The sequence below is a fragment of the Cinclus cinclus genome, chromosome 29 (assembly GCF_963662255.1).
Source record: "Cinclus cinclus chromosome 29, bCinCin1.1, whole genome shotgun sequence".
In the NCBI taxonomy this organism is placed as follows: Eukaryota; Metazoa; Chordata; class Aves; order Passeriformes; family Cinclidae; genus Cinclus; species Cinclus cinclus.
In genome coordinates, this window is record NC_085074.1 from 4931754 (window position 1) to 4957672 (window position 25919).

The 25919-nt window shown below is 43.7% G+C and overlaps 2 protein-coding genes across 8 annotated transcripts; one reads left to right on the top strand and one right to left on the bottom strand.

Annotated features, from left to right (window-relative positions):
* Positions 1–2926: 2926 nt before the first annotated feature.
* IKBKB (inhibitor of nuclear factor kappa B kinase subunit beta) lies at positions 2927–13501 on the top strand. 3 transcript variants are annotated; one of them, XM_062510449.1, is made up of 21 exons: positions 2927–3045; positions 3118–3212; positions 3913–4030; positions 4781–4850; positions 5267–5355; positions 5812–5901; positions 6282–6406; positions 6737–6844; positions 7165–7294; positions 7752–7946; positions 8199–8313; positions 8664–8787; positions 9041–9192; positions 9306–9367; positions 9806–9915; positions 10175–10224; positions 10740–10839; positions 11024–11171; positions 11373–11500; positions 12227–12317; positions 12861–13501. In XM_062510449.1, the coding sequence occupies exons 1-21, from the start codon at positions 2941–2943 to the stop codon at positions 12927–12929; spliced, it is 2274 nt and encodes a 757-aa protein (XP_062366433.1). In that variant the 5' UTR covers positions 2927–2940; the 3' UTR covers positions 12930–13501. The 3 variants fall into 3 exon arrangements, with proteins under 3 accessions (XP_062366433.1, XP_062366432.1, XP_062366431.1); XM_062510448.1 differs by lacking the exon at positions 12861–13501 and having other exon boundaries at positions 12227–12512; XM_062510447.1 differs by having other exon boundaries at positions 2954–3212.
* A 127-nt stretch (positions 13502–13628) lies between these two features.
* On the bottom strand, positions 13629–23986 carry VDAC3 (voltage dependent anion channel 3). 5 transcript variants are annotated; one of them, XM_062510452.1, is made up of 9 exons: positions 23918–23984; positions 22937–22986; positions 21837–21839; positions 19003–19155; positions 17920–17972; positions 16426–16653; positions 15381–15531; positions 14396–14453; positions 13629–14148 (listed from the first exon to the last, which is right to left on the bottom strand). In XM_062510452.1, exons 1-9 carry the CDS (start codon positions 23982–23984, stop codon positions 14057–14059), a joined length of 855 nt encoding a protein of 284 aa, XP_062366436.1. In that variant the 3' UTR covers positions 13629–14056. The 5 variants fall into 5 exon arrangements, with proteins under 5 accessions (XP_062366436.1, XP_062366437.1, XP_062366435.1 ...); XM_062510453.1 differs by lacking the exon at positions 21837–21839 and having other exon boundaries at positions 15492–15531; positions 23918–23986; XM_062510451.1 differs by lacking the exon at positions 21837–21839 and having other exon boundaries at positions 23918–23986.
* Between the last annotated feature and the right edge of the window lie 1933 nt (positions 23987–25919).

The following is a 25919-nucleotide window of genomic DNA, read 5'->3' on the forward strand; positions in this document are numbered from 1 at the left end:
TGTCTTATCCCCCAGGAAACACCCTCTCAGTTTCATCTATACATAAAATAGTGTGCTCTAGCTTATCAAGTTTCTAAGTTTATCAAATAAAAACACATGTGGGTCCAGCCTGGCAGTTTCCCCAGGAAGACCAAGACAGCTAGACCAGAAAGCTATCTTGATTTAGTTGAAGCAACAGACTGCAGACCCTTGCTGCCTTTTCTTCCCTTCTGGATAAAGCATTTCTTTATCCCTTTTCTGAACTCAGCAGATGAACAGCAGATTTGGACTATTTCTCTGTAAAAATATAACAAACAGACCTCTGTTTTTTTTTTTTGGGGGGGGGAAAGACCTAAAAACCCAAAAGAAAACTAAAGTGAGATGCTGTAGTCTTTGAAGACATTGGAGGAAATTAATATTTTAAAGTCTTACTTTGTTTTGGGAATCATTCTCAGTATTTCCTGTGGTTTTGGCCACATTTAAAGAGAAGCATATTTAGGAAGAACTGAAGATGACCCACCCTCCTCCTCTGTGTCCCTCCATTATCGTGCTTTGGAACCTGGGGTGAAAGGCATAGTCTGATCTCCTCCTGGGAAGATTAGATAAAATCTCCTTTTTCAGCTAGTTTTCTGTGTCTCCTTACGTTACCATCAAGTTATTTGTCCATAAGTCTTTCTTTAAGTTCTTCTGCTAATGTCCTTTGTGCAGGAGACTCCTCCTTGCTTAACTGGTCAGAACCTGAGGCTGTCAGTCCCTTCCCTGGAAAGCTTCAGCTTTCTTGAAACAACTGAAAGTTAGCAGCTTTACCCACACTTTTGACTCTCTTCAAAAGCAGGAAGGCAATAGCTCAGTGAGTTAACTATCATTGTGCTTCAGTGGGGTTTATTAAATAATAATATTTAACAGTATTTAATGACAGTGCCATTGATGTTAAAAACAGGAAATGCCCTTTTTGAAGCAGGTGCAGAGTAGTGCCTACCTTTTTTTTTTTTTTTTTTCTCTTCTGTATTCTCTTGATGATTTTCCTTCCCGACCACTCTGGGTTTGTGTTTCCTGTGTGTCTGCTCTGATCTCTGTCCTACTTGCAGCGCCACTGGCGGGGGTGGAGACTCCCCGGGCCGTGCTGCCTCATCCCACCCCTTCCCCTCGGGGTGGTCCAGGCACGGCTGGCTCCGGATTGTCGGGGTGGGAGGAAAGCTGCTTGCTGCCATGCTGCTAGACCTTACGGCCGGTTTGTTTTGTTCTTTCTCTTTTCCAGTCAGAGAGCAGATTCAGTCTTCAAAGTATTTTTTGCCCCACTGAATACCTTGCTGTTCAATAGTGCGTATCCCTTACAACAAACTGTCCTGTCCCATTATGCTCCTAGGAGTGTGAGTGAATGCACAGCTGTATTATTTCTAATATAATTAGAAGTCTGCAGTATGTGGACTTAGTCCTAATAATGAGAAACTCCTGTTTCAAGCACGAGTGTAGTGTGCTGTACTAATGAAGATGTTTGGCTGAGAGGCCCTGACCCACATGTGGAGCAAAGCATGCCCTGAACAGAGCCATGGGAGAAGAAACAGTCAGGGGAGCTTGCAAGTTAAATGAGCAAAACTTCAAACGAACTTTAGATAGAAATAAGGAACAGCATGTTGAGGGCCAAAGTTAAATGTTCACTGATACTACTCGTCCTAGAAAATGAAAAAATCTACTCACCAGGATGTAGCCATGAGGTGTTCAGTTATCAAAGTGTGGCAGACACATGTGGTGATTAGTTTTAGAGCTGATCTTAGGGCACTGGTAGGAAAACAGTCAGTGGTGCAATTGTTAACAGTGATGAATGCATCCTACCTTCTTGGAACAGATTCACTAGCAATCAGGTTCCTGACAGAATTTAGTGTAAGAACCAGCATGTGAGGGACTTCCATTTCCAGGAAGCAGCTGCATGGAGTCCTCATTGGAAAGCACGGCGCTGGTTATTTTGCATAATGCTAAAGATGAAACACTGTGTACTCTGTATGTTTAGCTCTTCTCTGCATGATCTGTGTCAAGATTATCAAATGTATTTCTCCAAGAGTCACAGTACTGGTGATAACATTATTGCCATAAATCTGATTTAAGTGTAGCTGCATTTGACCGTTTCCAGAACGGACTTCCAGTTGTTGAGACTGAACACTGTTCAGTGAGCAGGGGCTAATTTATTTTATTTTTAAAGATAACAGCCATTTGAGTTCTAGATTAAAGATGCTATCAAACTAATGGCCATGGGGGAAGATTTCAGTAATTATTTCCTGGCTTTTCACAGCTTAAGAACAACTGTAATTGTATACAGAGTGTGGTGCCATTTGTAGAGCTTAACATATTTTAGGAAAGCCAGCGATAAAAGTGTCTGCTCTCTCAAGCACCATCTACTGGCTTTTCTCTAAGTTGATTCTTGGGATAATTTCATCACGACTGTTTAATGTCAGTGACGAAGCGTGGCATCACGGCATCACACAGCAGGCCCGTGTCACCCTGACGGGACCCCGGCGGCTTTGGCAGGGCCAGCGCAGGCGACTGAAGTTGTGGTAGGTCTTGGAGTGCATCTTCCACCCCCGTGCAGTGGCAGTAGAGCACCTCAGGAGGAAGCCAGCCCAGCAGGAAGAAGTACCCGAACCCGGCTTTGGCTCGGGCGGTGCGGTGGGAAACGCAAACGGCGCGTTCCGGATTGGCAAGTTTTGGAGATGCTGCGGGAAGAAGACGGCAACTCTGCAGTTTTACTTACACAGCCCACGAGCTGTACTCTCCTCTCATCCCGAGCCCCTCCACGCGCTATCGCGGCCCGGACGAGCGCGACTCCCCCGCTCCTCGCCGGGGCGGCCCCGATCGGGCCGAGCGCCGGCCCCGCGCGTCCCCTTTAAGGGCGGGCGGGCGCTCGCGCCGGAGCCGGAAGCGCGGGTCCCGCGGAGCCGAGCGGAGCCGAGCGGAGCCGAGCCCGCCATGAGCCGGCCGCCCGCGCTGCAGGCGCTGACCTGCGGGCCCTGGGAGATGCGGGAGCGCCTCGGCACCGGCGGCTTCGGCAACGTCATCCGCTGGCACAACAAGGTAAGCGGTGGCCGGGCCCGCGGCGCCCCGGCTCGAGACCCGTGCTCAGCCCAACCCTTGCTTTGTCCGCAGGAAACCGGCGAGCAGGTGGCCATTAAGCAGTGCCGGCAGGAGCTGAGCCCGCGCAACCGCGACCGCTGGGCGCTGGAAATACAGATCATGAAGAGGTGAGGCGGGCCGGGCCGGGCCGGGCCGTGCGGGGGGGTCGCTGCGCGGTGTCGCGTCGGTGCCCGCGACGCGTGGCGGGGACGGCGCTGGAGCGCGGATCTGGCGGGCGCGCTGAGGGAAAGGGTGGGAGCGGCTTTCGGCCGCCGAGGGAGCCCCTTCCGGGACGTGCCCGGTTCCCTGCGGCGGCAACTGCGTGGAGGTTCATGCGTAAGGAAACTTCACGTTGTGCTGCGTGAGACTCTTGGTTCTCACGCTGCCGTCTTCGGCTTCGCTGCCGTGCCCTCAGCGCTACAACAACTCTGCTGCCTAGCCGCTGCTTTGCCTGACTTAACATCTGTGCTGGGGCAGTGCCTTGGGGTGTTGGATTAACATTTACGGGTGTAGTGGTCCGACTGCGGTTTGGGTCTTTTCCAGGCGCTGGCAACAGACTGCCTTGCACTCCTTTGCAAGGCTTGTTGCTGTACCTTCTAGACAGATCTGTAGTGCCTACGTGTTGATGAAACACACTGTCTTGCACGTGAAATGTCCGGAGTTGGAATGAGTCTAGATCCATGAGAGATGCAAACCTTTAGGATTCACTAATTCGGTTTCTAGAAGGATTTATGACCATGTAGGGATTTTGAGTGATGACCATGAGTATGTGAAACTGTATAGCAGTTGAAGAACATCATGTGTCCTTGCCTAATTTTTGTTCCACAGATTGAACCATCCCAATGTGGTGGCTGCCCGTGATGTCCCTGAAGGGATGCAGAAGCTTGCACCTAATGACTTGCCATTGTTGGCCATGGAGTATTGCCAAGGAGGAGACCTCCGCAAGGTGAGGTCCCTGGGGTGGTAATCAAGGAATGGATCAGTTTCTAATCTGGTCCTAGGTTTTCTACTGAAGTTTTCCCTCAAAACCTTCGCTTTCACATCCTGATGCTTCCTAATTCTAGTCGTGGTATCAACTGGTGTTGATGGCTTGGTCCTTGATATTATCTTCAGCTTTTAAAGACTTAAGTGCTTTGTGAAACTCTTTGTATTTTTTTGGGTGCAAGTGATACGGTGAGAAGTTTGCACATAAGGAATGAGGGCAAGCTTAAGGGATGTGCAACAGTATGTGAGTATGGCCAAGACTATTGTAGGGTAGATGCATCTGTAGGCGGTACCCTTCCTGGAAGTGAATGACTCCTGTCTGTCATAGGAAGAAATAACACATGATAGTTCTAATCCTAAGGCTTTTCTGACCTGTGCTATAATCTATAGCTAAAACACAGACATTAGGCCTCAGATTGGAGTTGATACTGTCAGGCATAGGGGAAATGGCAAAGAGGGATGGAACAAATAGAAGGATGAGAATGGGGTGACAGTGACTTCTTTTGCCTGCTCCTTTATCCTCCCATACAATTAAACCAAGGCATGAAGCTGTAATTGCTGGTACCACTGGTTACAGTCCTTCTTGAGTTTTGTGCTTCTCGAGAATTTAATTGCTGTTGCTGAAACTTCTTGCATCCCTGAGAATTTGTGGGACTGTGGGCCTCACTTGGGATAGAGGAGGGAAAGACAACGTTGTGTTGCTTACTTGCAGTACCTGAACCAGCTGGAGAATTGCTGTGGCTTGCGGGAGGAAGCTATTCTTATCTTGTTATCTGACATTGGTAAGTGCTAGCAGTACCTTCAGTTGTCTGAGCTATGCAAACCCTTTTAGTCCTGAATCCACTCTCCAAATATACAGCAGTGACCTTAGTGACTCCATTTTGGACTGACCTTTTATGATCTTGATCATCTACCAAAAGTGTTGGCAGTCTGGGGAGGTCCTTGCCTACTGGAAGCTAGGCAGCGTTACTACAGTTTTTCAGGAAGGATGTGAGGGAACACCAAGAGAGAGAACTCAGCTTTTGTCCAAAGTTCTATGATGCTGGACACCCCTTATACTTGGTGTTTCATTGTACATTTGATTGTACAAGGTTTGATATAACAGCCTTGCTTATTACTACATAGAACCAAGTCCTTGCTGTCTTTGTGCTAGGTACTGTTAATTATGCTCTTACAACTGGCTTTTTCTGTGTCTCAGCTTCTGCTCTCAGATACCTTCATGAGAATAGGATCATCCACAGAGACTTGAAACCAGAGAACATTGTGCTGCAGCAAGGAGAGCAAAGGGTAAGCAGGAAGCAGTTGTCTCTACCCCTGCACAGACAAGTAAGCTTACAAAGAACATGCATGTGCTTCATGTGGTCCCTCTGCAAGAGCACTCAGCCCAGGATAATGCCTTTCTCAGATCCCTGTGTCAGATGAATAGTATTCTGTATGCAGCTGAGACATGGTATTAGACATCTGTTAACACCTGATGTTTTGACTTTGAACTATTAAGATCAACCAGACTGTACTGGTTGAACAAAGTTTGGAAGGAGCTAGATGCATAACTGCTAAGTGTGCTATGACACCTTCAAATTCGTCGTGGTTTTAGGAATCTACAGTGGGTTCCCGTTTCTGCTTCTGTCTCTTTACTGGCACCTTTCCTGCATAGCTTTGAACAGCTGACCCTTTTCTTTCGGCTGTATGATGTGCTTTTAACAGGACTTCAGTTTAGCGTTCTTATTCTCTGTTGTGTTTCAGTTGATACACAAAATCATTGACCTTGGTTATGCTAAGGAGTTGGATCAAGGTAGCTTATGCACATCCTTTGTTGGGACTCTGCAGTACTTGGTAAGGAAGGAATTCAACTAGAAGAGCAGCTACTGCTTTCTAGTGGGATAGAATTAACTGTTACAAGCTTTGGGCTGGGATTAAGTACTTGTGTGATACGGGGTGTGTTTGTGGTGCTGAAGCTAGCAAAGGTGACAGCTTTTTTGCTGACACTGGGCTTTCTTCTACTACTGTTATAAATACTAAATACTTCTACTTCTGTTATAAATAAGCAGGAGTGCCAGTAACCTGTGCTGCTCACTCTGAAAGGGTCTTAAAGCACGTTGAGAGGCAGCATTCAGTAATGTCTTTAATCATTTGTACAAATGGTAATGAGATGTTAAGGGATAGAGAAAGCTAAGAGCTGGGTGGCTTTGTCTCATGTATGTGAACTGTACCAGGCTCCAGAGCTGCTGGAACAGCAGAAGTACACGGTGACAGTGGATTACTGGAGCTTTGGCACACTTGCTTTTGAGTGCATTACCGGCTTCCGGCCATTCCTACCCACCTGGCAGCCAGTGCAATGGTGAGTGAGCTGTGGCTGGGTGATGAGTGGGCTTGATGTGACTTTGCTGTTTACAGGAAGTAGAATTGTGGTCCCTTGATTCTGAGGATAATATCCTTATGTTACTTGCCCTTATGGAAGCTGACCCCCTTCCCAGGAGTTTGACCCACTTGAGCGAGTTCAGCATTCCTGATACTTGCTCTATGGGATAAGGGCTGACTCGAGCAGGGTAGATAACAGAAACCCAAGTGGCATTTGTATTACATGTGTCAGGAGTAGCTTTAAGAGCCTACTAACATGCAGACTGGGAAAGGCAGGCAATTATTTCACCATCATACTTGCTTGCACTAGGCATACAAAAGTGCGTCAGAAGAGTGAGCTGGATATTGTTGTTTCAGAAGACTTATCCGGAGAAGTCAAGTTTTCTAGCAGTTTGCCCTGCCCGAACAATCTAAACAGGTGAGTACCAGAAATTGCTGTGCTGAGATGAACTGATTCTTCTCCAAAAGGACCAAGTTTATATTAAATCCTTTACTGTGTTAATCTGTGAATAATTTGAGTGCATAACACAGGCAGCACAAGTTACTGTCACTTGTCAGACTTGTGTCCTGGTTTCTACCTTCTAAATACTGCATTTGTGATGAGGAGAGGTGGAGTGTTGGAGGGAGAAGGCGGGGGGTGGGGGGGGAAGTTTTGTCAGTCCTCCCACACAGAACAGGCCATATGGGTACTGCAAATGCACTTTTACCTCTTCTGATCTTCTGGTTTTTATTGCTCAGTGTTTTGTCTGAGAGGCTGGAGAAATGGCTGCAACTCATGTTAATGTGGCACCCACGTCAGAGAGGTACAGATCCCACATATGGACCCAATGGGTGTTTCAAAGCTTTGGATGACATTTTGAACTTGAAGGTAGGCAATAGGTCTGTATTACCCTGAAAAGTTTTCTAGAGAGCAGTTGCCTGTAGCCTGTGAGTGGAGAGGATTGAATCATAGATGTAGGAGAAAGAGTGAGACAGAAACTTGTAGAACTGTCTCCTGACAGTGACAGGTGCTTTCCTCTTGCTTCTTTGAGGACAGATACTACCTGAGCTTGTTGGAAGTAGTGGATAGCTTCTGTGCATGCTTAGTTCCATATTCTGATAGAGGATTCTACAGCTGAAGCTATTTAATCGCCATGTGGCCTCTCCCACCTGATGGAGGGCAAGGACTCTGCCGTAATGTTAGGAACTGGCTGCAAAGTGACTTCTTGAGTCTGCCAAGTGCATTGAACAGTTTGTTGGTGGTCATTGTCTCAGTCCCTCAATCTCTGCTCTAGCATGACAAATGTATCTTCAGCCTTTCTCATGCCATGCTACTCTTTTTGCAGTTGCTTCATGTTTTGAACATGGTTACGGGAACTGTGCACACCTACCCCGTGACAGAGGAAGAGACTCTGCAGAGTGTGAAGGCCAGGATTCAGTCAGATACAGGAATTCCGGAACAGGACCAGGAACTACTGCAGGAAGCAGGACTTGCATTGTTTTCTCAGAAGTTGGTCACTAAACACACAAGTGATAGCAAGGTGGGTCTGCATACTCCCTTTCTTGCTTTTGAGTGAATCAGAATACACCGCTCTCATTTTGGGATCACAGCACTCCTTGCTGTTGTGGCATGCTTTTGTCATGGTATCCTCATAGACCTAACAGCCATTGGAGCATAGGCACCCTATTGCCTTTGGTGTTGTGTGTTTGGCTGAGGAGGACTATTCTGTTTAGGGTGTTACCAAAGCTTGCTTTTCCTGAGAAAACCTAGTCGGGTCTTTTGTCTTCTGCAGGTGAATGCTACTGCAGCTGCAGACACAGACCTTCTCTTCCTCTTTGATAACAAGAAAGTTTCCTATGAGGCTCAGGTGGCCTTGCGTCCTCATCCAGAAAGTGTTGACTGCATCCGTAAGGACTTCCTCTGGCATGAACGTGAAGGGGAGGGGTCTGTGTTGAGAGGAGTGTCCATGTTCTGTGGTCTGTGTCATGTACAAAGAGTAGAGGGAGCTTTTGTATATTGGGACTGAAGAAGCAGTAAAATGGACTGTCATTCATTCAGTTTATCAGAATAGCTGAAAAAAGGAAGTGTTTGATTTTGATATATGGGGGAACTGCACAGGGGTTATCCAGCTCTAGGCTTTGCAGGTGGTAACATGCCCCTCAAAGAAGCAGTGCTTTGGTCTGTTTTGTGATAACACAGCTTTCCTGCTTCATGGTGATATGTACATTTCTCTTTCCCCCACCTCCTCTGTTCTCAGTTCAGGATCCAAAGAAGAATCTCCACTTTTTCCAGCTGCGGAAAGTGTGGGGTCAGATCTGGCACACAATCCGGACGCTGAAAGAGGACTGTAACCGGCTTCAGCAGGGGCAGCGAGCAGCCATGTACGGTGGCAGTTTCTCTAGAACACTTATCTCTGTCTTTGTGCTCTGATGAAAGGGAAGACAGAAAGGGGACCCTGTTGGAATGGGGAAGCCCATGATTGGAGCTCTAAGCAATTGATGAAAAGCTGAGAGTTAGCCCTTTGGCACAACTGCATTTGTCCTCACTGCTATCTCAAGTATCTACTTTGGATGTAAGTGGAAGCCTGGTGGATTTTTAGTTTCAGATGCTAATAGGACCTTCTTGTCCATGCAGGATGAATCTGTTGCGTTACAATAGTACCCTCTCGAAGATGAAGAATTCTATGGCCTCCCTTTCTCAGCAGCTGAAAGCAAAGCTGGACTTCTTTAAAACAAGCATCCAAATTGATCTGGAAAAGTATAAAGAGCAGATTGAATTTGGAATTAGTGAGTATAGCATCTGGCAAACAGGTCTTTTCATGCCTCTTGTCCTCACAAAAGCACCTGTCTCTTTCTCTGTGAACCTGAGAAAGCCAGTCACTCTTCTTTGATTCCTGTAGCTTCTGAGAAGCTGCTGTTTGCCTGGAAAGAGATGGAGCAAGCTGTGGAACTTTGTGGGCGGGTATGTTTCTAAATCTAACTGCTTATCATAAAGAAAAAGTGGCTTGTTTTTCTCTCTCCCCTCCTCCCCCTTTTTCTTCACTGTCCCTGCCTTAAGTAGGAACTCATGTCCGATTCCAGATTTCACATTGCTTTGGGTTTGCGTGGCACCATTTTTGTGTATTACTAGTACTACATGAAGTTCACTCTGTTGTAAGGCCTAGGGTAAAAAGAGAGATCTTGGGGAAGCCCCAGAAATGTCTTGAAAGTTGTCTTATCTGAGAGCATTGACCTAATTTTATCTTGAATTGAAATGACTCATGTTCTTATTTGTCTGTGGCCAAGGCTGCTGTTTGCATCTTGCTAGTGTGTTTAGAAATATGAATGAGAAAGGAAGAACCAATGTGAGTGGTAGTGCCTCTGAGACTGTTCTGTTGCTTATGTTCTACTGTGCTATCAGGAGGATGATGTGGACCAGTTAGTGAAGAGGATGATGGCCCTGCAGACAGACATTGTGGACCTGCAGAGAAGCCCACTAGGTCGTAAACAAGGAGGAACACTGGAGGATTTGTGAGTTGAACTACCTTGAGCTTCAGATGCAGAAGTGTTTCTAGCTAATCTTACTCGCTACAGGACAATAAAAGGGCTGTTTTTTCCACCCAAATTATGGGGGACTTAGGAGGACTTTAACACTAAAAAATGTTTTTTGACTCATCCCTCATTGCTCTGAAATGGCAGACGGGTATACAAAAGATTTGAGTTCTCAAACTATTTGTTCTCAGTTTTGATTCTTTGGAAATCCTTTGTTTTTCCCTGCTTTTTCTTCTAGAGAAGAACAAGCCAGAGAGCTGTACCGAAGACTGAGAGAGAAGCCAAGAGGTAAAGGACACTTTAGCTCAAGGTCAGACTGCTTTGTGTGGATAATAAGTTGGGAGATGTAGTAATGAACACTGAGAAAGCTGTCTGCCTTCTAGGCCTGCCCAGACACTAGCAGCACGTGGACTCTGTCCCAGACTTCCTTTTGAGAGGGGAGTCAGGGACTCAGTTTCACCCTGGGGCAGCCTTCCTTTCTTGGTGCTTTTTAAGCTGTTCTCAAAACTCCTCTGGAGCTCTTCTCAGAGCAGGCTGTTGCCCCAAGTATATGCTGCTGCTTCTGTGTAAGAAAGGTGAAAGACATGGCTGTTCCTTTGATGCAGTCCCAACTCTCCTTTTTGAGTTCTTTAAATTTTGAAGGAGGTGGCTAAAATTCAGTGTAATTCATCCCACCCAAACTTGCATATCCTGGACTTTGGATCACTTTCAGGATTGAAGCAGTAGTGGAAACAAGCCACTAAGAAGCTTCTCGTTCTATCCTACAAAGCTACCTTTCTGTGTAATACTGACTTTCATTCCAGATCAGAGGACAAGTGGTGACAGCCAGGAAATAGTACGATTGCTCCTACAGGCAATCCAGACCTTTGAAAAAAAAGTTCGAGTCATTTATGCTCAGCTCAGGTGAGCTTTGTAGATTTTATTCACAGTTGAGAGAAGATCTTTTCTTCCAGCAAGAGAAGGTTTAAAACTCAGTGCATACAGCTAATGAGATCTTGCTGTGTTGCAGGAAATAAGTAACTTCAGAAATGTTCTCCTACTGCAGTGGCCCATTTGTACTCTGATTAGTTTTTACTTTTTTTAATAGTAAAACTGTAGTTTGCAAACAGAAGGCATTGGAATTGTTCCCCAGAGTGGAGAAAGTGATGAATCTGATGAGTGAAGATGAGGAAACAGTTGTTAGGCTTCAGGAGAAACGACAGAAAGAACTGTGGAACTTGCTGAAAATTGCTTGTGTAAGTAAAATAAGAACTGCACTTTAACCTGAGAGTATGGTTTGTAGCACAGGTTACTGAAATAATAGTAAATTGAGTATGTCCTGTGGTTCTTTTCTTTATTTTGAATTAGTGTTAAAGCCAAGTTTCAGATTGTCTCATATTCCTAGCTGCTGAAAACTAGTGGAAATAATTGCACTCTGAATATTGTGTTTTCTTCAGAGTAAAGTACGTGGTCCTGTTACCGGCAGTCCAGAGAGCATGAACTTATCACGTCTTGGTAGCTCGGGTCAGCTGCCACTGCAGGTCCCTTCTGGAACATACAATTTATCAGAATCTGTAAGAAGAAGGTGAGGCAAAGTCTGGAGTTTTTCAGCTGCTAATGCCAGCACTGGAAAGCTGGGCTTCCTGCTTTGTGAAATAATGGCACACAGGGTTTCTTATATTTTACATTTTGTGTTCAGCTTCCATTGTCAGCAGTTTTGGTTTACTTAGTAGTTAAGACTTCCTGGGGCTTGCAGATCTTCCTTATGAAAGAAGGGGAATCATATATAGCTTCGCTTGCCCTTGTCTCAGTAATAAAGGTGGTTTTTTGGTTTTCTTCCTTAAAGCTGAGATGGTTGGGCTCATTTGGAAGTACACTGCCAGCAAGAGCTGTTGAAGCATTGTCATGTAAGGTCATAGTAGCTGAACTGTATCATTTGAGAACTGCTGTCACCAAGCATGTGTAGTTCTGGCTTGCTTAAATGAACCGGATCAGTACTTGGAACGAGAGACCTTGGTTTGTTTATTTGCTGCCTCCATCCTTAAGTTTATAGGCTACTCTCAGCTTTTTCTCTAGCAGCAGTGATTCCACATATAAGAGCCCACTACCATCTTGGGATACATTTCCTTTCCCATGTCCAGTAAATCGGGTTGGCACCAACTTTTTAAGTTGCAGTATGAACTGCAAGCCTATGACCTGACCAACTTTGGTGTTTTGCGGAGTATCTGCCAGAAATATTTCTTAATGACAGAGGCAGCATCTTTTTCAATTGCTGTAGAAATTAATAGTGTAATATAATTGTCCCCTTCAGTGAGGAGCTACTGCTGGAATCTCAGACACTTTGTAGTCAGCTAGAAAACGTGATGCATGACACAATGAAGGATCAAGAGCAGAGTTTCTTGGTAATGTATTCATTCTTCTGTAAGTTGACTGGAGAAGGGCATGGCTTCAAATATCTACTTGTGCAACTTTGGGACCACTAATACACTAATTGAAATCTGCAATTTGCTCTTGGACAAGGGGAGGGTAGGAGTGCAGATAGGAAGCACCTGTTCCCTCACAATCTGCTGACTGACATACTCTGCTTGCCAAGACTGGGAGCCATGTACTGGTAACTTGTTGTGTTGAACAGTAAAGGATGGGGTAAAGCACTTGGCTGTTGTACAAAAATATTGCAAAACTGCATGCAAATTTGGGGCGATTGGGTGGCAGTACAGTGGTGGGCAGGGATGCTTAATTTAATGATGCAGAATATTGAAAAGAGAGTAAAATACTAGAGAGTGCAAGTAGGTTAAGTCTTTCCTTGGCAGCAGTCACATGGCTCATCATGAAATTACATTGCCCAACTCGTTCACAGTAAATCCTTTAAAACTCTTAACATGCTTCGCTTTTATTCTAGAGAAAACTCAACTGTAAGCTAGTGTTGAACTTCATTTATTCTTTAGGCTCTAGACTGGAGCTGGCTGCAGCTTCAGGTAGAAGAAACAAACAGTCCAGAACAAACCCAGATGTAAAATCACTTTCGTTGCTTCTGAAGCCACGCTACTTTGGGAAGCCAACTGTGAAAAGCTGCTGCCTCTCAGAAGGGAATAGCAACTGCCTTCTACTGTCACCAACTGCTTATGTGATACATATGGTCTAGCTTTTAGTATCCACTTCTCACACTTTTTCACAAAGATACAGTAGGGAATGCCTGTTCTAACTGCTTGAAAAATGTTCTTAATTGTGCCTTAAGACAGCAGATACTGTCCTGATCTATCTTCCCTTAGGCATCGCCTGTGCCTGTTTTGCTGCATTTTAGGCTTTCTAATGAACAATGGACAAGAAGTGTATACCCAGTCACTGGTACATGTCACCTTCCTAATGAACTGTGAACTTCATTTCTTAACTTTGCTGATTTGCACTTTTTTTCTTTAAGTGTAATGGTTGTACTTACTTAATACTTGTTTCCTCTATGGGAACGAAATTAACTAAAATGTGTAAACTTTTGGTTTGCTCTTTTTGATGCCCTCAATAACATTATAATGGAAAAAGCTACTGTTACTGTGTAGGTCTCTAAAACGAGATGTGTAAGAACGTTATCCTGGAAACCACAGGAGAAGGAAATCTTCCTTGTACAGGTGTTGTGTAACAAAACATTTGCAGATTATCTATTAACCATGCTTAAACTTGCGTGAAAAGACCAAAAAAACCAAGCTGGATGGAACCTTGAGGAGAGTCAACATATGCCAACTTTATGTTCTGACTGTGACCAATTTATTTCATTCTGATGTAACCCCAAATTTCCACTACAGCACAGAGACCTCCTTTTATAAAAGGCTGTGAAGTATAGGACATGCAAAATGCAATACAATAATGGGAGAGGTTGGATTTTCTTCTTTTTTTTTGGGGGGGAACAGATTTAAAATACAGGAAACTGAAATGTGGCACAAACATCACAACTTCCATGCACGCCTTCAAGTGTCTTCCTTTGTGTTGTGCTGGCACACTCTGGCCTTCAGCATTGGGTTAAAGTCATTCTTGGGAAGAGTAGAAAGTTCACACTTCTTCAAATTTCAGAGTAATATTAAGGCTGAAATGCACCAGGTACACTTTTCCTTCATCTTCCAGAGCACCACCAATTGTTTCACTTAAAGTTGTGTTAAGCTTCCAGCTCAAATCCCAGCCCAATTTTGTGACCTCCAGCACTGAAATTCTTGCCGTCAATCAAGCCTGAGAGGGTCAGCTTTACACCTACAAAAGCAAGTCAGGAGAACCATCATACACTGAGATCCCTGTAGAGTGCTCTCCCTCAGGTACCTGATCTCACTAATGTGGCTTAGCTGCCACAGGAACTTGCATACACAGACATCCTTTACTTCTCTGAATCTGCATAAATACTTCTAGCTGCTTTGTTCATCTGTTCTGTTCCTAAGATGACTGGATTAAACCTCAGTGTAGTACTTGATACTATTCGCTGCTATGAGTGAGAATTACGTACCAGGTCGGAGGGTCTGAGTGTAACCAATTCCAATGAGGCTGGCATTGTTCACTTTAGCCTGCAAGAAAAAAAAAGAACCACAATATTTATAAACTGTGTTTAAGTATTCATACAGAAGTGTTCCAGTGCCCTGAGAAGGTGGCTTATGCATTAATGCTCTTCAGCTACTTGTAGACCAACCTCTATTAGAAGCACATTCCAATCTTTTCCTTTTCTAAGGAGTTTCCAGCTTAAGCAAATGGCGGTCCAGTTCTGCCTACACAAAATGCCATGCTGTTCATCACTGCCTTCTCTATTATGTCTTTATATCCTTTAAAGGGCTACTTACTATAGTCCCTCAGAGCCTGTCTCATTCACATCACTCAGGAGTGATTTCCCTTTTTTCTTCCAATGAGCTAGAAATACATGAATATGCAAACTATACCCCCCCCCCCCCCCCCTTTTTTTGCATTACTGTGCTTTGAGCTCTTTACAGTAGTACTGTTCAGCTGTAATTTTTGTTCACTGGTCCAGGAACTAATTGTTGTTTTGAAACATAAATGCTTGCTACTTCAGTTCTTAGTATTCAAACACATGTCAGCTGACTTTCAAGGGTTAACTTACTGTCAGGAGAAGGCTGTAAGCTCAGCTGAACTTCCACCATTGCAACTATAATATAGTTTTACATTATAGATTTAAGAACTAAAAGGACACCGTGTCCTTTCCTTACCTCTTAAAATACCTTTTGCACCACACTAGCACACTATTCCAGGCACACTAGTCAGACTATTTCACTATGGACAAGATTATATTTTAGATTTCTTTTCCCCCAGTAATTTCACAAGTATGATGTGTGAGGTCCCAATTCAATTTTGAACCACAAGAGAAGCCACACTTTGCAATCCACTGTACTTCCTCAGCAACTAGTTAAAGCAACTGCTTCCTAACATGAATGTTCAGTATTTAGGAGAGCTTGAAATACTCACTTCTGTAACAAAATTCTTACCACAACGGAAGTCTTCTCATCCATTTGGTACTTTGCAGCAATACCAAAACGTGTGTTGTTACTGCCAGCAGTCCATGCAAGATTGACTGATGTCTCAACGTTATTATTAACCTTCTGATAAATAGACCCACCAAACTCAGTGCCATCATTCCTGTTTGCAATAGATGCAAGTGTGTCAAGCCTTGCCTTGTTTAGTAACTCTTCAGATTAACCCTTCCCCACAATCATCATTATTTCCTAAAATGAACCAAGAGATCCGATACTTCCCTGAACCCAGGTTCACTACTTTCTAGGTGGAGCTGGCAGACTCTTGCTCCTATTTTTTTACACAAAACATGTTTTGCTTGCAGAATGGAACAAGACTTTCCAAGCCCGAGACCTACAGTTTGAGGTTCTGACAAAAAAAACCAAAAAAACAAAAAACCCCACAACCCACCCAGATAACCTGGTTGCTTGTCTCAAGTAAGCCAGTGTGCAGTAACACATAAAGGAGACTTCAGTTATGGGAATGAGAAGACTGAAAACAATGTTGTTGCATTACAATTGTTTAAATACACCATCTTCAAAGCATCTCAGGCCATCTGAATGCCAAGACTAGAGCTACGCAGTGATGACAGCTGTAAACAAACACAATGCTACACATGCCTTTCTCCTTCATCTTGGGCATTTCTGAGGGTGAAACTTTCTGTTTGATGGAGAGGGTGAGAAGGTACAGTAGTTTAATTGAAGGCAGTTTTGTCTTGCACCATAAAAGAAGTTAAAGCTCACAGCTTTTAATTACAAGTTACCATAAAGTGCCTTTACGTCACCATATTAGATGTAGAAACCTCGAAATTACTCTGAAACAAGGTATCAAGATAGCCAATTGTTGGGAAGTTCCCCCTACTCCAGTTGTACTGCAAATGAAAATACTGAACATAAATTAATTGGAAACAAATCAGCATCCCCTTCCCTTCACCCACCTTTGACGTAAGGCCATTACTGCTAACTATTCCTACAGTTTGACTCCTCTGAGAATGTTTATCTAGGCTCAGGTAATACTTACACATTAGTGTGCAGCTGAAAGTCTCCTGCCTTATATCCCAAGGCAAAATTATTTTGTGTAAGCTTATACTTGGCTGTATCAAAAGCCATCTGGTAGCCAGCAAGCCAGCCTTCAAAGCCCAACACTGCCCAGCCATAAAGGGTTGGTCCAGAGAGATCAATGTCTACGTTGCAGCCTACATGTACATAATCTCTTTTGTAGGAAGTCTTCAACTTTCCACTCTTCTTCCTGCAGAGAGAAACATGCAGTTTTATCCACACTAGTATACAAGTTTGTGACAGATGTAGTTTTATTCCAATATGTATGTCCCTGAGGGCCAGTTAATGAAACTACTGCAATCCCTACTCAAAACTCAACTGCTGCTGAAGAGGACACAGGATAAGGATAATGGTGTTACGTATATTCACATGGTGCCACTTTTCTCCCTACCACCTCAAACTCGCTACAGTCCTCAAGAAGCAAGAAAGACAAAATAGTTTCTCCTTAATGCTTCAAAACCCATCTGGTTTCAAATTCTTCTCTGCAAGTGTAATGCATTACAGCAACATCAGTTTCTTTCAGGAGCATCCATAAACCTGCAGCAACACCTGTCTTTCAATTTTTCTCTGGTTCTCTCCAGTGTTACTTCCTTGTGCTGTGCTTGCTTTCCCTTCTTCACTGCTGGGTACCAGTCTCCTCTACTGAAAACAGATTTCTTCATCCTCCAGACATCATGCACTTGGTCTGCCGTTTTCTGTCTCTCTTGTGATACCTCTTCCTCTCTCCAATGCACGTCTCTGTTGATTTTGATAGCAATTCAAATAGAACTACGACAAAACTTTACCAGCTCTTTAATTCTCTCCCCAACCTACTTTCTCTTTCAACCAAGATACAGCAGAACACTTGTGCTGCCTGTCGCTCACACCTAGGCCCGGGGTCTCATTTTTGACTTAGCTTAGAATTCCTCATATCCAAGCAGTATTTCAAACTCAAGATTCTTCTGACAGGCTCTCCCCAACAATAAAGTAATGCCAAACATTATTTGCAAAGCAGTCTCAATCTATCCTTTTGCATTATTCAGACATAAACACCCCTCCTTTGCTCTACTACTTACCATATTTAAATACGAGACTTGAGAAAGACAGCTAAGTGCTATTCCACCGCCCATTCTAACTCCTCATTCAACTGTGTGCAGACATCTGGCCAAAAGCATCATAAAAAAACCCTGTTTTACTGAGTTGACAGCCTTAGGACTGTCAACACCATGAAGACCTAGTTGATTAAGGGGAGAGTTAAGAGATCTAGTACCTGCTGCAAAACAATAAATTTGCCACTGGCCAAAAAGATGAAGAATGCTTTCAAGCAGAACTTGTCCTTCTGAGTTAAGTACTATCCACTGCCTGCAAGACCATCTCCAATAAATGCGGATCTTTTCCACAATGAGCAGAATAAGAAGATTTAGAAGTTATGGGAAATTCTACCATTCCTTAGATAAAGGTAATAGAAAATGCTTACCCTGTGTTTGGTACAAATGTAGTGTCAATAGCCAGCTTCAACCCTGCAGCCAACTGCAAAGAAAACCAGACATCTGCTATATTCCACTACTAGAACACTACTTCCTGTCTAAAGAGAAAACAAAATATGACCATAATGTCTCCCTCATGTTTTACAACAAAATCTGAAGATGCTGCATGATGAAGGATTAAAGTAGGACTTTTTCTTCCCACAATGAAGCCCTTTAACAGCACAGACTTCGTAGGTATATTTTTACATATGGGAAGATGAAACATCTAGTGCTAACTACGAGAACATTATTCACAGAATAATGACAGAAAGAGAACTACTCCCTTCATGTTTACTTATTCTTTATAGTTCAAACAGTCCATATAGTAGCTCAAAAATCTCTCTCAAAATCTACATATATTCTGTTACGAGACAGTACTTCTTCACAGGCCAAAGCACATACCCATCTCATCTTCCTCCACCTTTATTATTACCTAGACAGCATTTTCCATTTTAAAGCACAAGTAACAGTACAAACATGAATGTCCATACATGGCAGACAGTACCACATAATTTTGACTATCTTTGGCATCATTACCTTATACTTGAGGCATTAAGTGAAAGGCATAAACCTATTAATGTCAAAAAGAACTGTGTTCTGAGAGCAGCCCTCTGTGTAAGCAGTGCCAAGCTGCAAACACTCATCTTCAACCTTACAAAATATATTCAATCTCAAGGCAGCCAAACTTGAGTGCTTATACATTAAAGCATTTAAAATTACAAAACCTGTCTTTGGTTTCCCTGCCTGACTGCAGCATCTACAGTTCTACATAGTCAGGTTCATTCAACCAGCTAGGTAACTCCCCACACCTGTAACTGCAGTAACTGTACCCCTAAATCAATACCTAGCAGCACATTGCTCTGAGAATGCCAGCACCCCCCACTCCCAGCCTTCGTGTTCTGCAAATATATGTAACTTCTTTTAATACTCCAGATATTTTTGTGCGACTTTTGTTCTCCAGTGTTTTCTTTTCAACTCAATACTGTCTCATACCAGTTGCAGAAAACATTTCCAAAGTATCTACTTGGTCTTACCTGATTCTCAACACAAACTTCTGTTCCCAGTGTGTTATCTGTGTTCCACTTCTGGGTGAATGTCAGTCCCTGGTCTTTGACCTTGTATTTGGTCTCTAGACTGCCTGAAGCCTTGCCTGTGTCCGTATTGGAAGAACCGGTTGCAGTGAATTCCTGTTAAGAGCACAGTATCACAGAATCACAAAACAGTCTGAGTTGGAAGGGACCCACCAGAAGGATCATCAAGTCCAATTCTTAAGTGAATGGCCCATGCAGAGATCAAACCCACAAGTAAGAACTTCACATTATTAGCACCATGCTCTAATCAACTGAGCTAATCACAGGGTCATGAGTTTCAGCACTCTTTATATTTAATTACATTCAATTTTTCCACTTGTCAAGTGCCAGCACTCATACCCTCAGGCCTTTTGACAGAACCCTCAAAATCATCCTCCTCCTCTTCCTCATCCCCAACTAAAATGATTTATTTTGCATCACAGCATGCTACTCCTCCTGGTGTCTCTGTTCTGAGTATTTATTGAGGTGTACTGATAGACTCAGAACTTTCCTAGGTGGACAAAAGCCATATTACACAAAGACCTGACACCTTAATTTACTTTTCATTGTGGGAGTTTAATTATTTGCTCCCCCATCTTAACTTTACCACGCTTTTTCCATAGGAAAAGCAACCCTACATTAAAGTTACACTGTTAGATGAACAGCAAAAAGAAAAAATTCAGTTTTTTCTCACATTTCTCTGAAAATCTTACACGTTTCTTCATTGTAATAATTTGCTCCCCACCTTCCAGCAGTGAAAATGTTTTGTGGAGAACCAATGCTTTTCATACCAACTACTGCACCCTAACATTGTGGTTTTTTGTACCATTTATGCTATTGTCATTCAGACTCTTCATATACTGTGGTGATGACTTCAGTACCTTCCCCCACAACTTCTCTTTCATTACCTCAGCCAGTAACTCCACTTCGGAAGCTAAGTCACTCTTCATATGGCACCTTCAAATTGTAGACCTTTACTCCTTTACAGTATCAGAAAGTAACCTGACCCTAGCACCCTGACATGTCTCTATTAGGCTGGTCCTTCACTGAGTAGTGTAATGGAACCAACAGCTTTGAATTGTTTAAAATGCTCTTCCGCCAGTCCTCCACACATCAGAGCTTCTTGTTATTCACTGGACTTGAAGTCTCAATGTACATCTCTCCTGGAATAGCTCAAGAGGTAGTCTACTCAGTGTTTCCTGCACAGCTGAGTATGAAGCAGTGAACAGGCATATTGCCACAGTAGTAAACTCAAGGTGTATGAGGAGCAAGGTTTTAAGAAGCATCTGAGAACTGCTCTCATTTGTTATCCTCATCTCTCAAATATTTCCCTTGAAGGAAGATAAATAATTTGTCACTACGTTTACAAGTATTGTGTCTCTTGAAGTTTAAATATTGAAAGATGCAGTGCTTAAGAGATGGCAGGATCCATTCCCAACATACCCAAGCTTTGGAACCCTGACTTTCCAGATCCTTCTGATTCCAGGATTGTGTTCCTGGATGTACATTACTTTCACAATTCTGGACTTTGCAGAACACACAAGGCTACCAAGACCGTCTTTAAATGGTTGTGAAGTGCTAGGGAGCCAGGTCACATTCCTTCCACACAGCTTGGGGTGGTGAGGGATGCTGCTGGGGCAGGAGGGGACACTTATGCTAATGAACTACTGCAGCAGTACAGCAGTTATAACACATCTAGCCAGCTAACAAAAACATGTGACAGAAGTCAGGATGCGTTAAGACTACTATAAGACATAATTGCTATATAGTGTTCTAATGTGACTTCCACAAACTCAGTGTAAAGATATCTCAAACCTGCATCAGAATTCAGAAATAACTTTTTTCCTAACCTTAGAACAGGTAACTGATTAAAAAAGCTTTGTTTCTTTCTCAGATCAAGCAAAGGACAGACTGTAAACACTTGTCTCAAAGCCAAAGGAAATAAAAACCCCTGCACTGTCATATGATCAAAAGCCAAACATTCTGTCAGGCGTCAAGAACTCAAATCTGGTTCTGGAAGCAGACTGCCACAGAGACAGAAGTCTGCTGCCATCAGTCTTTATCTGTGTAAACCAGAACATCTCGCCAAACTATAATTTCTTGAATTTTTTTCTAGCTGAAGAATTAAACTCATTCTGGCTCCATGTCACACACCAGTCTGCATCAGCAGTTAAGCGTAAATTCTCATTTTCCTTCTAGTTCATGGTACCTGCATCTACAGGAATGCCATGCACTTGGTAGGCAAAACCACTTGCAATCTGTGAAGCAGTTTTAATTAACAGACACAATCATTGTGGTTTTCTAAGTCTACAGGTATCACCATTGTTTTCTAAGTCCACGGGGAAAAAATACCCAAATGTTTGTATTGTAACAATCGCATTATGATCCCAATTGGATACAATTAGTATTCCTTCATGAATTAGATCTCACGCTTTCTTCCTAACTTCATCTCCATCCCCAAAACTGTTTTGTTGCATCCGAATCCTCATCAGAAACACTAACAAGCTCAAAACCTGAAGCAACAGACAACTGTACCAATACCATATCTATCTTGTTTTCCCTCTTGCTGTTCTTACAGCATTCTTGTTGTGAACTGTTGGACATAGATTGCAAATGGCTTTACGCACATGGATCACACAGCAGATCTAGAGCTATGGACACAGTCAAACCATACAATGTGAATAACAACACAACTAAAAACAATTCAACAGTTTACAAATTACTTAGTATGCAGCACAGAAAGCCTTGTCAAACAAAGCAATAAAGAGCCAACAAGTCATAATAGTCACTATTCTTACCAACTGGATAAACACCCAAAGAAAATTGCATGGAAAAGAAAAAGCCCATTTTAGAAATTAATGCAGTTGTTCATGTTCCATCACAGTAAGACAGCAGCATAATTAACTATTAGCATATTATTTGAGAATCAAAACTTCCAGCCAGGAAAATTGCCTGTCAAGAGGTGTCAGTAAGAGGAGGGAGCCATAGTGGGGAGACCACATAGTTCCTCAGGCCCACACATTCCTGACACACAATGCAAGTAATCATCTAAAGCTTAACTGAGACAGAATACAGTAATACAAAAGTAAGGACTTACACCACTTGCACAATAATTCAAGAAAAGGAGGGAGCTCAGGCAAATACAATCACAAAGTGGACTGAAAAGCAACTCATCTTACCAATCAGAACAGCACTGAGCGGTAAGACATGCAGAATTCAGAGTCAGCTTAAGAAAAATACTATCTAGTAAATAATATATGCCTGTTGTTAAAGATCAAAATTATGACACCTATTCTTGGTTTTGCCAGCCCTCCTGTGAAATTGCAAGGAAGCTCCACTTCTCCATCATTAAAATGGGGATTACAGAATATTCTTGTTACTTGGAATGCTAAACCTTACTTAAGCTCTCAAATTCTACATATAGGGTACTGCAGAAGGACTGTTCTCAGTTTTAATTAAGTCTTGAATTTGAAGCACAGTGGAAATGAGTGAAAATGCAGTTAAGTTAAACTCTGGTGCTTATTTGTCCCTTCACCTTTTGGATAGAAGCCCCTCCAGACTAAAAATCCTATGAAAACTAGTAACAGCAGGGAACTCAATTGCATTCGTAAGTGGAAATGAGAGCTATGGAAGGTGAAGAAACTCAGGTTTGGGATGTGTCCATGGAACAGGGAGGAAAGTAACAACAAGGTGCATGAAAACTCTTGCACGCCAAAGGAAAAGAAGTACTGCTACATCAGCTACATACTACTGCAGAAATATCTCAGTCAGCTATGAGTTTTAAAGTGAGAAATGAAAGAGAGAAGCAACACCTTCTAGCTAGTTAATAGTTGTTACCAGTTCAGGAATTTGTCCTTCTATTGCTATGCTGCTGATGTTCAAAGCCCCCAATACTTACCACCCCACTGGAAGACTTGGTCTTCAACTCTAACTTGACCATTCCAAATCCTGAAAATAAAATAGCACATAGTGCCTGTTTTACTGAAAAGATAAACAAGGCTTATTTTCAACATACCCAAAGTATGCCATGTAGGATACACTGGCCTGAAACAGCCTATTTACATGTTTAAACAGTAGATGATCATACTGAGGGTTACAAGGATTATGAGAAGAATTAATTTTTCTTTTCCTCTACTCCAAAAAAACACATGTTCCAACTTACTTCAATTAGTGCCATATACAGAAGTACTATTGCTTTCTTCCTTTTCTGACTGCTCTGAAAAAAAAAGGAACTATCTGGCCCTTGCACTAGGCAGAAAAGCTTGAAGTAACTGACATTAAAGCATGGTACTTGAATTGATTTTTAGCAAAGCCTGAACTCCAGGGTGGGAGAGACCAGACCACAGTGCATGTAAGTTTTATGTAGCATATGGGTTTGGGATACAAATGAAATCCTTATTGCACCCAAAATCAATAGCAAAAAATCAACACTCTTTAGTACTGTTTCCAGAAAAGGGACAAATGCAAATACTGTGAAAATATTTGCACTCCAGCTTTAACAATAAGGTATTCTGATTAACATAAAGATCACTCTGCCTCAGGAACCTGTTTATTGCCACATACAGTCTCCTACAGCAATCTACATCAGTATCTCTGATTTAATGACTCTAAATAGAAAAATCAGAAGGTTAAAAAGACTGTAATGGAGTGCATATTGAGGTCAAACTCATAACCTTCCCCTCAAACTCTTTGCCACTGCAGTACTTTCATAACACGTGTCCAAAATTCAGAATCAGAAGGGGATAGATGCTCCAGGGCTCTGCTGATTTTCTGCCATAAGGTATTAGGCAGTCTCTGATATACTCATGTCCTTACTGGCATTTTCAAGATACCTAAGAAAAAACATGAAAGGGGATCAAACCATCCTCATCTTACTTACCATATCCCTTGTTGAAAACATCCCTGGCAGACTTTCCCAAGTCACTGTATGATGGTGGGACAGCCATTGGATCTGAAACATACAGGAAGCTGTATAAATCTTAGCTGTAACAGCATAAAATCCAAACTGTATCCAAAGCATTAATAAATACGATTAGTAGTCTCTGAGTACGTCACAAAGATGGAACTGTCAGATCTTCAAAGAATGTTCACCAAAGTCATCCTTGCATCATCATCACTTTGTCAGAAACAAGCTTGAATTCAAAGTGTTTATGAAAGCCAATCCATTATTTAGAACTACCAAACCCCAGCTATTACATTCAACTACGTATGCTGGCCTCACAGTCTTACATTGCAAAAAGAACTCAGGGGAGCCTTACTGCTGTTCTGATAATGAGGAAACATTGCTTTTGTAACAAGACCCATTTTGAAAGGGACTCCACATGGCAAACAACATCAATAGTTAACAATTCCAAAGGAAGGGAGCTATCACTTCCATCTGCACTTGTGACTTCACAGAAAGCTTTTTCAGAGATGTCAGTGAGTACTTCTGCACTGCGCACACTGAGCAGCAAAAACTAAATTTGCTCATGGGGTACATTTCCTAATACTGTTACAACTATGTCAGAGGACAAAGGTCAAAAGGAAGGATGTGTAATATTACAGTGCAGATGATACATTTTGTTAGTTACCGCAATTTAGGGATTTTGCATCAGACAACCTGTAGTAAAGTAGACAAACTCTTCCCCAGCGGAAAATGTCTTCCTCTTCTAAAATAAGTTTGCATAAATGTAAAGGCACACCTGCTCCATAAGACAAGAGCTATCAAAGATGCTCCTTTCATTTGGTTTTAAGAGCAATTCTTTGCCGTTCCTGCTGCTGATGCATTTGTTCATATTCTTCTCTGCAACACCCAACACCAAAAATCCCTGATCCCCCATTTGTTTATACCAAACTGAAAGACTAATCTCAAATACAATGACGCAAACAAAACATATGGAAGTACTTGAGTTATCACTTGTCTTCCACCATTGTAGTCACTTACTGGTGTACTCAGTTTCTCTGTCGTGAATGCAACGCTACTGTCGTGCTTTCAGACAGACAACCCTTCCTAAAATTAAGCACTTGGGCAATTTACATAGCATAGTATACAAACGCTCTTTGTTCAGTGACTTAGTAACTAAACCGCAGTATATATCTGTCAGTACAGAAGCTCGGTGGTCCTCGTGGATTCCTTCCAGTTCAGGATATTCTACGGTTCGATACGTACTTGTGGGTTTAAAGGATCCGGAGCCCACGGAAACATTACTCCATGATCATGATCCACACCTTGGGCGGAGGAGCCGGAGGGGCGGCGGCTGCGCGGCCCCGGGAGCGCGAGCGCCGCCCCCACCCCAGCGCTGCCCGCGTTACGCAACGGGTAACGGAGCGGGCGCGCTGCGGCGCCTCTTCCTCTCCCTGCCGAAATGCCGGCGCCGTGGGAACACTCGGTCGCAGCCGTCCCACAAGTTCATGCCTCCCGGCCGAGAAACCGGAGAAGCTGGCAAGACCCACCCGGGACGCCCGGTCTCAGAGCAGGCCCGCGTCCCGGCTTCAGCAGCCCGCGGCCCTGAGGACAAGGAATTGCCGCCGGAGCCAGCGCCCGGCGCCCCCTCGGGCCTCTGGCCCAGCCCCACAGCGGCAAGGTGACTCGGGGGACGCCCGCCTCGGCCTCGGCGAGGCCCAGAGGACAGCACCGGGCTCCAGCCGGACAGCGGCGCGGGACCCGACCCCAGCCGGCCCGCCGCGGCCGCGGCGCCGGTCCCGGTCCCGGTCCCGGCATTACCTGCCGCCCGCGCTGCTCCGGTACGGCTCGGCGCCCCCCGAACGCTCGCTCGGCGCCAGCGCTGCGCACGCGCCCCGGCCCCGGCCCCGCCCCCCCGGGCCGGCTGCCGCCGCCGCGCGACCCGACCCCGCCCCGCCCCGCGGTGAAGGCGTCGGGGGAGCGCGGCCGGGAGCGCGCC